This window comes from Eschrichtius robustus, chromosome 7, assembly GCF_028021215.1.
Source record: "Eschrichtius robustus isolate mEscRob2 chromosome 7, mEscRob2.pri, whole genome shotgun sequence".
NCBI lineage: Eukaryota > Metazoa > Chordata > Mammalia > Artiodactyla > Eschrichtiidae > Eschrichtius > Eschrichtius robustus.
The window spans coordinates 73,983,921-74,001,032 of record NC_090830.1 but is presented as its reverse complement, the minus strand read 5'-3'; the positions used below and the strand labels follow the sequence as shown (position 1 = coordinate 74,001,032).

Here is a 17,112-nt window from a genome sequence, read left to right as displayed (position 1 = left end):
ATAAGTAAATAAATAAATAAATATTTTTTTTAAAAAATCACCTGGATAGTTTATGGAATTTGAAATCATGTATTGATGAAAATCTAGAACTTAATACTAAATTTGTTTATCAGGAGATTTTATTCCTAAAATAAATTGTTTCTATGACCTTAGACATTTATATTTTTATTATGTTTAGTCTGTAACAAATTTATGTAAATTTTATTTATTTATTTATTTATTTATTTTTCAGAATTCCTGTATGTTTTGTTTTTTTTTTTGGCCTAGCTGCTCTGCTGGCAGGATCTTAGTTCCCCGACCAGGGATTGAACCCAGGCCCTTGACAGTGAGAGCACGGAGTCCTAACCACTGGACCACCAGGGAATTACCCTTACCTAAATTTTAAAAAGAAAATAGTGACCATGCTTTGAATTTTTTTTAAAAATGCCTTTATTTTATTTTTAAAAGAATTCCTTAGGTAGGTTAAGCATCTCTCCATTTTAGGATTAGAGAAAATAAGGAAAAAGTCAAATATCCTGCCTAGTGCCTTGGAGATAGTCAGTTTTTCTTTTCTGATATCTTACCTGTGAATAGACAAGTAATAGAATTTAAAAAATACTAACATGATCCACTAACACTGTACTATTTTGGTGCTAACATTATAACTTCACAGTGGGAAGAACTTGAAAAGATTTTACAAACTGACCCTTTTACTTACAAGTTTTTCAGCTGATAATATTATGATATAATTCTGTCAGTAATATTACCTTTGATTTCATTGGGTTTTCATCATTACTGTATAATTTGAGAGCATTACTAATAATAGGAAAGGTATATATATATATATATATATATATATATATATATATATATATACATAATATATGATTCTTATACATTTAAGTTTCTGCTTTCTTTTCAGGTATGACAGCAGTTATCTGTACTTACCCTCTTGATATGGTTAGAGTACGCCTAGCATTCCAGGTGAAAGGGGAACACACTTATACGGGAATTATTCATGCATTCAAAACAATTTATGCAAAGGTATTTCATTTTTACTTTTCTTGTCTATAACATGTCCTTTTATATTTAGGCAAATGTTTTGAATGTCATTGTTTTGAAAGTTATTGTTTTACTTATAATTACTGATACTAATCATAATTGTGAAAACACATCTGTGTTTCAGTGTGGGTCCAGAATAATTTTTCCTGTATAATGTATGCTTTTGTTCTTTTGCATTTATCATAATGAGCCCAGTGTAATTTCACTTCTAATTTTTCTTCACTCAAAAGGAAGGTGGTTTCCTTGGATTTTACAGAGGCTTGATGCCTACTATATTAGGAATGGCTCCATATGCAGGTATGTTTTAAATTTGGCAAAATCTTGGTTTTTCATTTTCTTGTAGGAGTGATTTTAAAGTTTAGCATTTTATATTTAAGCCCCTAATCTGTCCAGAATTACTTTTTTTCCTCCCTAAAGATAGTCATTGATTAATTTCTCCTTTCCCCAGTGATCTGTAGTGCTACTTCTTAAAACAATAATAGAATGCAGTTTTATAGTAAGTCTTTATATTTGGTAGGACAAGTCCCTTGCTCCTTTTTTTCAGGAATGTAAGGACTGTAGATATTTTGCTATTCCATGTGCATTTTAGAATCATTTTTTGATGTTGCACAAAAATCCTTGTTGGAATTCTGAATGAAATTGCATACAGATCTTGGACATTTTTGTTAGATATATTCATAGACACCTTATAAGTTTTGTTGTGTCTTTTAGAAAATTACATTTTCAGTTTATTGCTTGATTTAATTTTTATATGATTTTATAGCTAGCCATTATTCTACTTGTTGATATGATAGCCAGCTACCACGTTACTTGTAAATGCTTTGGATTTTCTGTGTGGACCATTACATCCTGTGCCTAACATCATTTTTCTTATTTCTGTTCAAATCCTTATTTGTCTATTTATTTTTTTCTTATCTTACTGTACCAGCTAAGGACCTACAGTGCAGCAGTCAATAAAAGTGATGATACTTGGCATTTTGGCTCGTTACTGATTTTATAAATTTATTTATTTTATTTATTTATTTTTGGCTGCGTTGGGTCTTCATTGCTGCATGTGGATTTCTCTAGTTGCGGTGAGCAGGGGCTACTCTTCGTTGCGGTGCGTGGGCTTCTCATTGTGGTGGCTTCTCTTGTTACAGAGCACGGGCTCTAGGCGCACGGGCTTCAGTAGTTGAGGCTCGCAGGCTCTAGAGTGCAGGCTCAGTAGTTGTGGCGTACGGGCTTAGTTGCTCCGCGGCATGTGGGATCTTCCTGGACCAGAGCTCGAACCCGTGTCCCCTGCATTGGCAGGCGGACCCTTAACCACTGCGCCACTAGGGAAGCCCAACATTCTTTTTTTTTATATATATATTCTTTTCCATTGTGGTTTATCACAGGATATTGAATATAGTTCTCTGTGCTAGACAGTAGGACCTTGTTTATCCATTCTATATATAAAAGCTTACATCTGCTCACCCCAACCTCCCGCTCCATCCCTCCCCCAGCCCCCTCCCCCTTGGCAACCACCAGTCTGTTCTCTATGTCCAAGATTCTGTTTCTGTTTCATAGATAGGTTCATTTGTGTCATATTTTAGATTCCGCATATAAGTGATATGGTATTTGTCTTAACCATTATGAAACTTTCTTAATATCATCTAGTATATTGTCATTGTTCAAATTCCCCCCATTCATAATTTTTTTTTGCCCAGATCCAACTTAATATTTGCCTGGGATATCTTTTTTCATCCTTTCATTTTCTACTTTGTCATGTTTTTGTTTTAGGTATTTATTTTGTAATCATTATATATATATAGCTGGGTATTTCTTTAATCTGGTCAGTAAAATCTTTTAATTGCCGGTTAGTATACTTAATGGTTATTGTGATTATTGATATATTTGGACTTGTTTCTTTACCTTACTATTGATTTCCACTTGTTTTTCTTTTTTATATTCTTTTTAATAAATTTATTTGTTTTATTTATTTATTTTTGGCTGCACTGGGCCTTCGTTGCTACACGCAGGCTTTCTCTAGTTGGGGCAAGCGGGGGCTACTCTTCCTTGCAGTGTGCAGGCTTCTCATTGCGGTGGCTTCTTTTGTTGTGGAGCACGGGCTCTAGGCGCACAGGCTTCAGTAGTTGTGGCACACAGGCTCAGTAGTTGTGGTTCACGGGCTCAAGAGTGCAGGCTCAGTAGTTGTGGTGCACAGGCTTAGCTGCTCCGCAGCGTATGGGATCTTCCAGGACCAGGGCTCGAACCCGTGTCCCCTGCATTGGCAGGCGGATTCTTAACCACTGTACCACCAGGGAAGCCCTGTTTTTCTTTTTACATTTCTTTTTATTCCTTTCTTGTTTGCTTATTTTTCTGAATTCTTACCCCCCCCAAATATTTTATAAATATATAAGTTTATTTGCTTCCTCCTATGCTTGATGGTCTTTATTTATTTAGTTAGTTTGTTGTTTGTTTTATTTCTTGTGGCTTTTTTTGAGTGGTCTTTAATTATGAGTCCATTACTTGATTTTAACCTCTGAGTTTCTGACCCAGTGATTTCATCTTCTGTAGGCCCAATGGCAGGATCTGTCTCAATGGCTTGGCTGCTATTGCCATCAAAATGTAGAGTCACTCCACCTCTCTCATGGGCCACAATTCCCAACTGGGCCTCATATTATATTTTTGGAAGGTGGTGCTGCTAGGGATTCTTGGAAACCTTCTCTTCCTTTTTGTAAGCCCAGCAATGGATATAGTTGCTCTGCAATGACAAAGTTCCTCAGAATACCTAGACTGCCATTATGCTGGAATCAGAACTCTTTAGTTTTTTTACTATATTTTTTTCTCTTTCTAATTTTTTTTGTTTGTTTTTAGTTTTGTTTTTGAAATACATTTTTTACATAGTTATAGTTTGTATATAATTTTGTTTCTTAATTTTTTCCTATTTCCCAAATGGTTTTCAAATTTCTGAATACTATTCACATTTTTATTAATTGTGTCATATTTCAGTGAATACCATTCCGCATAATTAAGGTATTTCTATTTTTTTTCTACTTGTGTTTAATTTGCTATGAATTTCCTTGTTGTGAGCTTTTCCTGTGGTTAAGATTTCTGTATTTAAGTCTATAGAATAGATTTCCCATATATAAAAGTGTATGGGGACTTCCCTGGTGGCTCAGTGGTTGGGAATCTGCCTGCCAATGCAGGGGACACGGGTTCGAGCCCTGCTCTGGGAGGATCCCACATGCTGTGGAGCAGCTAAGCCCGTGTGCCACAACTACTGAGCCTGTGCTCTAGAGCCCGCAAGCCACAACTACGTAGCCCATGTGCCACAACTGCTGAGGCCCGCGTGCCTAGAGCCCGTGCTCCGCAACAGGAGAAGCCAGCGCGATGAGAAGCCTGCGCACCACGACAAAGAGTAGCCCCCACTCACTGCATCTAGAGAAGGCCCACGTGCAACGACGAAGACCCAATGCAACCAAAAATAAATAAATAAAAATAAAATTAAAAATTAAAAAATAAAAACCACTTCTTTAAAAAAAAGTTTATGAATAGTCTAAAGTTGTATAGCATCATTATAAAATACTATAAGATCATAAGAATTTTATATAAAGAATAAATGCATATATTGAGGTGTTATCCTAGACTGAATTTTTGTTAGTGCTTATTTGTTTTTAAGAATCAAGTATCTTTTTCAATATGTTTTAAAAATTCAGTAGATATCGAGATGTCTTGAGTAATGTTTAGTTGATAGGTATACTTGAGTTCTGTTAATTTTTTTAATGTATGACTTTAATCCTTTTATTATAAAATCGTGTAAATATTCAGCCAGCACCAACTGCACATTATCAATGACTTAATTCAATATTCATTAGATTCCATGTGTCTGGTGAGTCTCTCATTGTCATAACTCTTCCTCGAAGACAACATTAGACACTGAATTGAAATAACAATGCTTTATCACTTTTGAATTTCTTGCTTCTACCTTACATTATCACCATCATTGTTATTGTAAATATGTCACATTTACTTAAGATTACTAATCATTAATTTAACTTTTACTTATGTAAAACCTTGGAAAACTGTTCAATTCTATTCATGTATAAGGTGGCATTATACTCAACTACTACCTTTATTCAGTGAACTGAACATTATGTTAGTGTGTGAAAAACCAATGTATAATTTTTTATAGGTGGTAATTTTGTTATCTTTAGGTTATTTGTAAACATTAATTAAATCTTTTTATCTTAGATTAAGCCAAACATTGGAAATCAGGAAATGCATAGTTAGTCCCTTGAGTTAATTGGTTATTATGTAAGAATGGTGTCTTCTCACAGCTCACATTCTGTTAAGCATCGTGGTGAATTTATATTTTGTTTTTCAGGTGTTTCATTTTTTACTTTTGGTACCTTAAAGAGTGTTGGGCTTTCCCATGCTCCTACCCTTCTTGGCAGACCTTCATCAGACAATCCTAATGTCTTAGTTTTGAAAACTCACATAAACTTACTTTGTGGTGGTGTTGCTGGAGCAATAGCACAGACAATATCGTAAGTTTCTTCATCAAATTAATTAAATCAAATTACATTTATCCAATACTGATTTTTAGCATTGGTTAGTTGTCTTATTTTTTCTAATAGATTATTAAAACACAGGATCCCTTGCAAAATATAAATATTAATTTAATACATTATTTCCAACGTGCCTGCACTTTAAGCATATTATAAATAACTTCGTGCCAAATTGACCAAATTAGTTTGAACCTACTCAATTTCTGTGGATTTTAAAAGAAAGAAAGGAAAAAGAAAGCTAGAAAGAAACACCATAGTTTTCATCCATATTTCCTCATGAATTTGCCTGTATGAGTTTTCTGAAATTTGAGCCATTTAGTGTGTGTGTGTGTGTGTGTGTGTGTGTGTGTGTGTGTGTGTGTGTGTAGGTACAACTTCTCTTGCAGTAAATCTTGAAGACCTACTTTGTGCCAGTCAGTATGCTAGGCATTGGGAGTTTCACTGAAGGAAAAACAAAAGTATCGCCTCAAGCCTCAAGAAGCCTATACTCTTTTTTTTTGGCTGCCTTGGGTCTTCGTTGCTGCGCGCAGGCTTTCTCTAGTTGCAGCGAGTCGGGGCTACTCTTTGTTGCGGTGCGGGGGCTTCTCATTGTGGTGGCTTCTCTTGTTGCGGAGCACAGGCACTAGGCTCTCAGGCTTCAGTAGTTGTGGCGCATGGGCTTCAGTAGTTTTGGTGCACAGGCTTCAGTAGTTGTGGCGCGCAGGCTCTAGAGTGCTGGCTCAGTAGTTGTGGCACATGGGCTTAGTTGCTCCGCAGCATGTGGGATCTTTCCAGACCAGGGCTTGAACCCGTGTCCCCGCATTGGCAGGCGGATTCTCAACCGCTGTGCCACCAGGGAAGTCCCAAGGAGCCTATACTCTTATTAAGACAGTAGCAATGCAAGGGAGTTTTATATTAATATAAGTGTATTAGGGACATAGATAAATTAGGTGGAAAGTGTAATTGGAAAGTTGGCTTTAGAGAATTTCTGTAGACCAAGAGAGATTGGATAGATGAGATTAAAAAAGGCTGGAATACTAAGAAGCAGGAACTTTTCAGGAACAGGAAGAAGGGAAGCTCTCTGTGACTGAGGAGTATCCTGAAAAACAGGAAGACAACAGGAAATAGTAGTGTCACAAAGGCTCAAAAAAGAGTATCCAATGGAAAAAGAAAATTCAAAGTAAGATGGGTAATGAAAAGTAAGGTATTCATCGGATTTCACAATGAAGGATTACTTTTGTGAAGACAGATTCAGTATACTTGTGTGTGGGAGCAGATCATACTAGACTGAAAGTAAAGGAAAAAAGGTGTAGGGACTTCCCTGGTGGTCCAGTGCCTAAGACTCCGTGCTCCCAATGCAGGGGGCCCGGGTTCAATCCCTGGTTTGGGAACTAGATCCCACATGCCGCAACTAAGACTTCGCATGCTGCAACTAAAGATTCCGAATGCCACAACTAAAAGGTCCCGCACGCGGCAACAGTGATCCCGCATGCCGCAACTAAGACCTGACACAGCCAAATAAATCAATAAATATTAAAAAAAAAAAAGGTGTGTAGTTTACTTTTAGAAACATGGCTGCGGAACCTTGTTCATTTGCAGAGACATGATCACCTCTAGCTATTCTGATTCTCTTCTTGGTTTTACTGCCCCTTTTCTTTATTATTTACTTCCAATTTAGATCTTTAAAATCTGTCTTTCTTTTCTACTTACTTCATAAGCTATATTCTACACCCACTGACTCTTTTTTGTTTTTAATATTTATTTATTTATTTGGCTGCGCTGGGTCTTAGTTGCGGCACACGGGATCTTTGGTGCTGCATGTGGGATCTTTAGTTGTGACATGCGAACTCTTAGTTGTGGCAACTTTCCCTTTTCAGGTATCTCGCTGATTCATGTCTTCCTCCTCCTACCTATCTGTGCTGATTTTTTTAAGGCCTAGCCAGACTTTGGGCCTCTGCTCTTCCCGTAAACATCCAGAATAGCTGACCTATCTTTATGGTTTCAGTGGTCACCTCTGTACAGATAACTAATTCTATTTAAATCTTCATTGCTCACTCTCATTACTTCTCTAGCAAGCTCTTGGATGTTTCTACCTGGACTTCTGTCCTCAGTTCAAGCTCTGTAATTCATATACTGCTTTCCTGTCTTCTTTTTCGTGTCTGTCCTCGGCCCCCAACTTTCCTATTTGTTACTGATCACCATTAATCTTCTAGTCCTGATAATACCTTGAGATCATTTTTCACATTGTACATATCCAAATATTTTTGTCATTTTTTTGCTTAAAAACATTGCCTAGAATGTTATTTTCTTTCTTTCCCATTGTTATTTCCCTAGTTCTGATCCTTGTACTTTGTCTTCTTACTTTCTCTTTATTAATCAATTCCTTCCACCCAGACATATCTTTTCCTGCTTGGAAACTGAATCCTTCAGGTTGGGGTTTTGGTCCCTTTATTCCCCGTAAAGTTTTTTCCTCTCTCTACCTCCCATTAAAAGGTAATTCAGGACTTCCCTGGTGGCGCAGTGGTTAAGAATCCGCCTGCCAATGCAGGGGACACGGGTTCGAGCCCTGGTCCGGGAAGATCCCACATGCTGCGGAGCAACTAAGCCCGTGCGCCACAACTACTGAACCCACGTGCCACAGCTACTGAAGCCCACGCGCCTAGAGCCCATGCTCCACAACAAGAGAAGCCACCACAATGAGAAGCACGTGTACCACAACGAAGAGTAGCCCCCACTCGCTGCAACTAGAGAAAGCCCGCGTGCAGCAACGAAGACCCAACACAGCCAAAAATAAATAAATAAATATTTTAAAAATTTGAAAAAAGATAATTCATGGAGGGGAATTCCCTGGTGGTCCAGTGGTTAGGACCCCGCACTTTCACTGCAGGGGGCATGTGTTGGATCCTTGGTTGGGGAGATAAGATCCTGCAAGCCGTGAGGCAGGGCCAAAAAAAAAAAAAGGTAATTCATGGAGATGCTGCTTAGATGCATAGAGCTCTTCATCTATTAGTAATGTTATTTCTTAAGCTGTTTGGTTGGTACATGGGTGGTTTTTTTATTATAATTATTTCATAGTAAATTTAAATGTATATAAAAGTATATAATTATTTTCGTCATATCACTTATATATATATTATATATATGTATGTATATATACATATGTGTGTATGTATATATATATGTATAAACAAGAGCTTTGAATAGGGAAGTAGAAAGCAGCTTTATGACATGGAAAATGTCTCTAAGACTCAATTTTCTTATCTTAATATTGAGATAACAGTACCTACTTCACACAATTGTTGTAAAGATGGAATGAGATAATGTACATAAATTGCTTAGCACAGGACCTAACATAAGCAGTCAACATTAGCCCCAAAAAAGTAATTTAAAAAAAAATCACCTGGGGTCCCACTCCTAAGAGATTACTTTTGTATATTTCATTTTAGGCAATCTTTAAAATTTTTTTTAAATTGAGGTATAATTAATGTACAATAGTATATTAGTTTCTGGTATATAACATAGTGATTTGATATTTGTATATGTGGTAAAATGACCATGACAATAAGTCTAGTTAACGTTCATCACCATACATAGTTGCAGAATGAGGCAATCTTTTCACATAGAATTTTCTCTATCCTCTAAATGCAATTATCTGTATTGTTAATTTTAGCCCTTAAGGAGAATTTTTTGTTGGCCTACTGTATACAGGGGCACTTGCTGAATACTCTTAGGGTAGTGGTTCTTAACTGGGGTGGTTTCGCCGCTAGCGGACGTTTATTAATGTCTGGAGACATTTTTGGTTGTTACAACTGGGGGTGTGCTACTGGCATCTAGCGGGTAGAAGCCAGGGATTTACCTAAACACCCTACAATGCCCAGGACAGCTCCCACAACTAAGAATTATCCAACCCAAAATGGCAATAGTGCCAAAGTTAAGAAACCCTGTCTTAGGGTTACAACAATGGAAAGCACCCCGTCTATTTCCTCAGGAAGTGGCATTTAATTTGGTTTGGGGGAATAAATAGAACTTGATATTGGGTGATGAAAGAGAAGAATCATTTAACCCAAGGGAACCACTTAGGCAAAGGCAAGGAGACCTCTGTATTGTTATTTGATTTTATTCATATGCCTATATCCTGACTCCCAGATTAGACAAAACAGTAAGAGAATAGGAACACATTATTTCCTAGCATACATAGGGCTTTGTATTCAATAATTGCTGAGTAGAAAACTAAAAATCATTTTTAAGTCCTTCTTTTTCTTTTTTTAGCTACCCATTTGATGTAACACGTCGGCGAATGCAGTTAGGAACTGTTCTTCCAGAATTTGAAAAGTGCCTGTAAGTTCTTCATTTGTCATTGTTCAATTTCTTTAGGAACTGTAATGTGTATAATAAGTAGGGAGATAGGACTGTGATCTCACTAGTAGTCTAGAGCTTTCATTTTATCTCCCATAGTATTCTTTGGTAAACTGAATTTAATGAGGTCCTAATCCTCCTATTAAAATTTTCATTTTAGGGAATTCCCTGGTGGTCCAGTGGTTAGGACTCGGTGCTTTCACTGTGGGGGCCAGGGTTCGATCCCTGATCAGGGAACTAAGATCCCACAAGCCTTGCGGCCAAAAAAAAAAGCAAATTTAATTTTAGAGCAGCTCTTTTAAATAAAAATATGATGTGAGCCACATATGTAATTTAAAATTTTCTGATAACCTAACCACATTAAAAAAGTATAAAAAGAAACAGATGAAATTGTTTTAAAATATTTTATTTAAACCAATATATTTAAAATTTATCACTTCAACATTTCAGTATTTTACATCCTTTTAAAAAAAATACTAAGTGTTTGAAATCCAGGGTGTATCTTACACTCACAGCACATCTCAATTTTGGACTTTCCACATTTCATGTACTCAGTAGCCACATGTGGCTAGTGGCTACCACTATTGCATAGCCCAGCTCTAGAGTTTTCTATAATCTGTAGAAATTTCGAATCATTCTGTTTGATTGGTGATGTGTTGTTCCTCAGGGGAAGAGCAGAATGTTTATTGAGGACCACGAATTGCCTTCATTCACCCAAAAGATTTTTTGAATATTTCAGTCTACATTGCATATTGAAAGAGAAAGACAAAGCCCAAAATGTTGGTTTGAAAGGAAAGAACACTGAAACAAGAAAGTCTTTATTGATGAAATCTGAAAGATAGTCCTTCAAGCTTTAGTTCTATAACCATCTGCTCATTGTAGCATAGAACGTGAGCAGAAACTTGAGAGTTTAAAGGGCAACTGCTCATATATCCTTTAAAAAGACTACATCAATATTTCAAATATTATTATGAAATAGTGTTGCTAGTAAATGTCACAGACATAATGCAAACAAAATATATGGTATTAATGAGCCCCGGAATCCTATGCATAATGCTTGTACTTGTTTGGAATGAATTGCTCTTTTACTATGAATTTTTAGCTTGGTTTTTTTTTTTAAATTAATTAATTTATTTATTTATTTTTGGCTGCATTGGCTCTTTGTTACTGTGCACGGGCTTTCTCTAGTTGTGGCGAGCAGGGGCTACTCTTCGTTGCAGTGTGCGGGCTTCTCATTGCGGTGGCTTCTCTTGTTGCGGAGCATGGGCTCTAGGTGCGTGGGCTTCAGTAGTTGTGGCTCTCGGGCTCTAGAGCGCAGGCTCAGTAGTTGTGGTGCATGGGCTTAGTTGTTCCGCGGCATGTGGTATCTTCCAGACCAGGGATTGAACCCATGTCCCCTGCATTGGCAGGCGGATTCTTAACCACTGTGCCACCAGCGAAGTCCTTTAGCTTGTTTTAACACTTGCCTTCCAAAAGCTACTCAAGATGGCATTTTTAGCTTCTTGTAAAAATGCTATTATGGATCCTGAAATTGTCTCTTCGTGACTGGGCATAAAGGTGTCATCATTTAACCATTCTCTTTCAGTACCATGCGGGAGACTATGAAGTATGTCTATGGACACCATGGAATTCGAAAAGGATTATATCGTGGTTTATCTCTTAATTACATTCGCTGCGTTCCTTCTCAGGCAGTGGCTTTTACAACATATGAACTTATGAAGCAGTTTTTTCACCTCAATTAAAAAATATCGTTATTTCTTTTCCTTAAACTCTCAGAGGGAAAAATAAAATGTTAATTTAATTTGGGGAGAACATTACTTGAAGGGGGATATTTACCCTGTCACAGGAACCACTGGTATTTTAGTACTTGATTTTTCTATTCATCACAAATCAAAAGTGCTTACTATACTTTTTACGCCAAAAGTTATATCTTAGAACATTGCAAAAAAATCCTAAGCTGATGCTGGCTAATCAGTAAGGTTATTTGAAACCATTTTAAAGTGTTATTTGGATAGAACTAACTTAAAATGGAATTCAAAAGGTTGCCATTAGTTTTATCATGCTATTCCAAGCTTTTAATTGTAATCATGATTTTCAAAGACTCTAATGTTGGTTGCTGTTATTGTTATTATTATTATTAACAGTCTTGGTTATATTGCAGCAGAATGATGAGAGCTGAAATTTTAAGTTATATAAAACATAGGTTAGAAGCCAGCATTGAAGTATTATTCTTAATATTTCCCTTCTCATAATTCTGCTCCGCTGGATAAAAGGACAAACACTTTTTCTCTTCATTTCTTGATAAATATTGTATTCAAAAAGTAACCATGTAGAGACTCATCAGTAAGTCAAGAATTTTCAGGTATTGCTCAAATGTTATTACCAGTTTCTGAGTGATTTAAATGTGTTTTTAAAAGTCAATGTATTTCCCAAAGGCAGTAATAGTAAATACTGAATATCTTTGCTCTCAAAACAAGTTAGCATTATAGATTTGTTTTTGTTAGATGATTTGATGTATACTAGAAAATTTATTTAAGTGGACTGTGAAATATCCATTAATATAGATGTGAATGTCAAAGAATGTTTCCAAGATATTATGTTATGACACAGCAACTAGTTCTTCCACGTAAAATAATTTTAGTGCAATATAAACTTAAGTAGAGATGTAAAACATGATCTGAATTGCTATCATTTATATTAAAATGGTTTAAAATGTAAGAATTCCAGTTATTATGTTTAGAGTAGTTTTTATGTTTTATTATAAGCATGACAAAAATGGGAGGGGAACAGTTAATAGTTCTGTCCTCAGAAACAGCAATTTGTAGAATTGATGTGATTTTTAAGACATTAGAAAACTAAATTGAAAGTGTTATTTCTGCTTCAATTTTTATTTTTTTGCATAAAAGATTTCTTGTCATAACTTGGTAAAAATTATATGAACTGGTTTCACTTTCAAAGTCTTTATTTTAAAATAAATGTGTATCTTTGTATGATTTATAAGTGTACCCACAGGTAAAAATACATGTGTTCCTAAAACTATTTTGTATATTTTCATTTCTCGGCTACACTGTAGCTAAATACTGCTATCAAATCTCAAGATAATTTAAATGTATAAAATAAGTATCTCAGTTATGTTATCAATAAAAGAGGACTGCAAATATTTTTTAAAATAAAAATTTGCATTCTATGTTACAGAATACATAGGTTATTAAAAATAAATTTTATTCATATTTCAACAATTATTCCTCTCTTTTAACTATTTACATTATTGAAGCACAAATATTAAACATAATGGAAGAATACTTAAAATAATGACAGTATTTTTATCTGATTTCTTTCAGATTGATAACGCAAAGTGAATCTTGACAGATTATCTTCCATTTGAATATTGACTGTTTATGTTTTGATCTCCATTGTAATACTTTCCTTGCCTTTTATTGGGTACAGACCTCTGATCTATAGAATGGGGCAGTGATTTTGTTTAGGGATTGATGAGTGAGGTACCATTCCTAGCTGTTAATGGTGGCCTGTATGGAGATGGAAAGGTTAGTGGGTATATATTATAATATCTTACAACATTTTCCCCCAGATTACTCAACATCCATTCATGCAGCACCCATTGTGTGCCACGGATTATATCAGCATTATGGGGGCATACCTTGAGAGGTCTGTTAACTGTACTTGCAGTCTGATTTGGATTCCCAATAGCATCTATCACTGGGTATTTCTCTAACAGGGTATGTACCATACTTTTTAGTTACTGCATGTTTACTTGTCCTCCCAATTGGTTCTTTCATGGGCAGAGTCATACCTTCATCCTCTTTAAGGAGAACAGGGTATGGCATCATAATAGTTGCTCAGTGATGTTTACTGATGGGCAGAAGGAAGATTTGGTCCCTGTTTTTGGAGAAAATGTTCTAGTAGAGAGAAACGAGGCACAAATAGTTCAGGGAAAGAGCAATTTAGAAAGAAAGTTATTTGTTTTTTCTTGACAGAAATGTCTTGTTGCTAATTTGAGCCAGGATGAATGGCAAATAATAATACCTATATTATATCAGTATGCGTTGCCTTGCAGAGTGGGCCAGTGATATCTGACATACTTGTATAGCAACTGTATACTTAAAGACTTACATCAATTCTTTGAATATGACATTGTTACAAACTAGAAATCAATGACAAATAATAAGTCATGTATATTTCCTGAGGATTTACTATGTTCCATTCCTTATTTTAAGCACTTTTGATGCCTTAACTCTATAACAGTACTATAAGATAGGCACTATTAAATGTTCCTTTTTTACGGTTGGGATAATTGAGACCCAGGGATATCAAGTAACTTGCCCAGGTTCACACAATAAGTGGTGGATCTAAGATTCAGCCTACAGCCTAGTCTACTAGCCATGATGCTATACTTCAACACAGTAGTATCCTTCCTATTCACATAAAGCTCTAATATGTAATAAATACAAACCAATTAATAGAATGATTACAGTTTTTGGAAAGTGCTTTAGAAATTTTTTTTTGCTCCCCCCCCCGGCCCCCTCCCCCCCAGCAAGAGGGTTGCGGGATCTTAGTTCCCTGAATAGGGATTGAGTGCAGAGCCCTTGACAGTGAAAGCACAGAGCCCTAACCATGAGACTACCAGGGAATTCCTGGAAAGTGCTTATTAAGGAAGTAAATAGATTACATGATAGAGAATAATTGTTGTGTGTAAGGATCAGAGTGCTACTTTAGAATGGTCAGGGAAAAGTTTCTTTGATGTGCTAAACTTTAAGCCTACACATGAAAAGGAAGTAGTCGTGCAAAGAGCTGTGGGGGAAGAATGGCCCAGGTGAAGGGAACAGCACAGTACAAAAACTCTGAAACAGGAAAAAGTTTAGTTTGACACAGGAATTGTCAGAAGCCCAGTGTCAGTGAAGCTCCCTGAGTGAGGGAGTAGCAATAAATAGGTTGGAGAAATAGACAAAGGCATCAAAAGTGCTTAAAGTAAGGAATGGAGCATAGTAAATCCTCAGGAAATATACATGACTTATTATTTGTCATTGATTTCTAGTTTGTAACAATGTCATATTCAAAGAATTGATGTAAGTGTTTAAGTATACAGTTGCTATACAAGTATGTCAGATATCGTTATTTGATGCCTTAACTCTATAACAGTACTATAAGATAGGCACTGTTAAATATTCCTTTTTTACAGTTGGGATAATTGAGACCCGGGGATATCAAGTAACTTGCCCAGGTTTACACAGTAAGTGGTGGATCTAAGCCCAGTGTGAATGAAGCTCCCTGAGTGAGGGAGTAGCAATAAATAGGTTGGAGAAGTAGACAAAGGGCAGATCAATGTATTTAGGGCTCTATAGGATATAGTAATGATTTTGTCTTTTATTCTAAATGCAATGGGAAGCCTTGAAGGTTTTCAGTAGGGGAGTAAAATTGCCTGATTATATTTTTACAAAGATCACTCTGCTTTATCAACAATTATATGCACTTAAAACAGAAATCAGGGAATTCCCTGGTTGTCCAGTGGTTGACTCTGTGCTTCCAATGCAGGGGGCGTGGGTTTGATCCCCGGTTGGGGAACTAAGATTCCACATGCCGGTGCAGCCAAAACAAACAAACAAAACAAAAAAATAAAAAACAACAACAGAAACCAACAAAATTAAAAACAGACAATAGAGAAAATAACAAACCCCAAAATTGGTTTTTTGAAGAGATCAACAAAATTGGTAAGCCCCTTAGCTAGACTGATAACTAAAAAGGAACATAAATTACCAATATCAAGAATGGGGAATTCCCTGGTGGTCCAGTGGTTAGGACTCCACGCTTTCACTGCCGAAGGCCCGGGTTCAATCCCTGGTTGAGGAACTAAGATCCCACAAGCCATGCGGCGTGGCCAAAAAAAAAATAATGAAAAAGATGACATTACTATGGATCCTGTGGATATTAAAAAGATAATACGGGATTTCTAAATAACTCTTTGCTAAGGAATTTGACGACTTAGATGAAATGGACAGAGGCTTTGAAAATCACAACCAAAACTGATGTAGGTGAAACAAAATCTGCATAACCAATTAAAGAAACTGAATTTATCAAAAATCCTTCCACGAAGAAAACTCCAGGCTCAGATTGTGAATTCTGTTGGACATCTAAGAAAGAAAGAATTTTATACAAACTTTAAGAAATCAGAAGACAGCACTTTTATGATGCCACTATAACCTTGATGCCCAAACCTGACCAAGTTGTTACAGAAAAATAAAATTACCAACCAGTATCCTTCAGGACAAAGATGGAAAAATCTTTAACAGCATATTAGCAAATCAAATCCAGCAATACATAAAAAGTTTATTGTATCATGACAAAATTGGGTTTATCCTAGGAACGCCAAGTTGTTTCACAATCTTAAGTCAATAGTGTAATTTCCTGTACTCACAGAATAAAGGAGAAAAACACATGATTCTTCAATAGATGCAGAAAAAGCACTTGGCAAAATTCAAAATTGATACATTATAAAAATTAATCGGGCTTCCCTGGTGGCGCAGTGGTTGAGAGTCTGCCTGCCAATGCAGGGGACACGGGTTCGAGCCCTGGTCCGGGAAGATCCCACATGCCACGGAGCAACTAAGCCCGTGAGCCACAACTACTGAGCCTGCGCGTCTGGAGCCTGTGCTCCGCAACGAGAGGCCGCGATAGTGAGAGGCCCGCGCACCGCGATGAAGAGTGGCCCCCGCTTGCCACAACTAGAGAAAGCCCTAGCACAGAAACGAAGACCCAACACAGCCATAAATAAAATAAAAAATTAATTAAAAAAGAATAAATGTCGTTAGGAGGAAAAAGCTAATCAATAGTGGCTAACATTTAAAAAAAAAAATCACATCAGGGATAATGTGATTAATCACATTAATCACATTCCTCAATCTGATAGGGCATTTTGTCAGATTAATTTTCCAACCGTACATCTCATCTCACATGTTCTTCTCGTGTCATTGACACTCATCCCATCAAGAGGTAGAGACCATTCCCTCCCCTTACATCTGGTTGAGTGGGCTTGTGTCTACGGTGGAAGTGATGCTGTGTCACTTCTGAAGTTACGTTGTAAAGCTGAAACAGCTTCCATCTGATCTTTTGGAATGCTCGCTCTTGGAATCCTCACAACATGCTGTGAGGAAGCCAGGCAGCCCCTGTAGAGAAACTGTCAGCCAGCCTC

General features: G+C 36.6%; 1 protein-coding gene across 6 annotated transcripts in view; it reads left to right on the top strand.

Moving 5' to 3' along the window:
* The window catches only part of SLC25A16 (solute carrier family 25 member 16), an 88,949-nt gene that overhangs the window by 21,059 nt on the left and 50,778 nt on the right, over positions 1 to 17,112 (top strand). For 4 of the 6 annotated variants that reach the window (XM_068547689.1, XM_068547687.1, XM_068547686.1 and 1 more), the window contains exons 5-8: positions 902 to 1,023; positions 1,272 to 1,338; positions 5,390 to 5,552; positions 9,822 to 9,890. In XM_068547689.1, coding sequence (XP_068403790.1) covers positions 902 to 1,023; positions 1,272 to 1,338; positions 5,390 to 5,552; positions 9,822 to 9,890 — 421 coding nt within the window. Of the gene's footprint in view, positions 1 to 901; positions 1,024 to 1,271; positions 1,339 to 5,389; positions 5,553 to 9,821; positions 9,891 to 11,465; positions 12,915 to 17,112 lie in introns of those variants that run through there. The other 2 variants (XM_068547691.1, XM_068547692.1) reach the window with 2 other exon arrangements.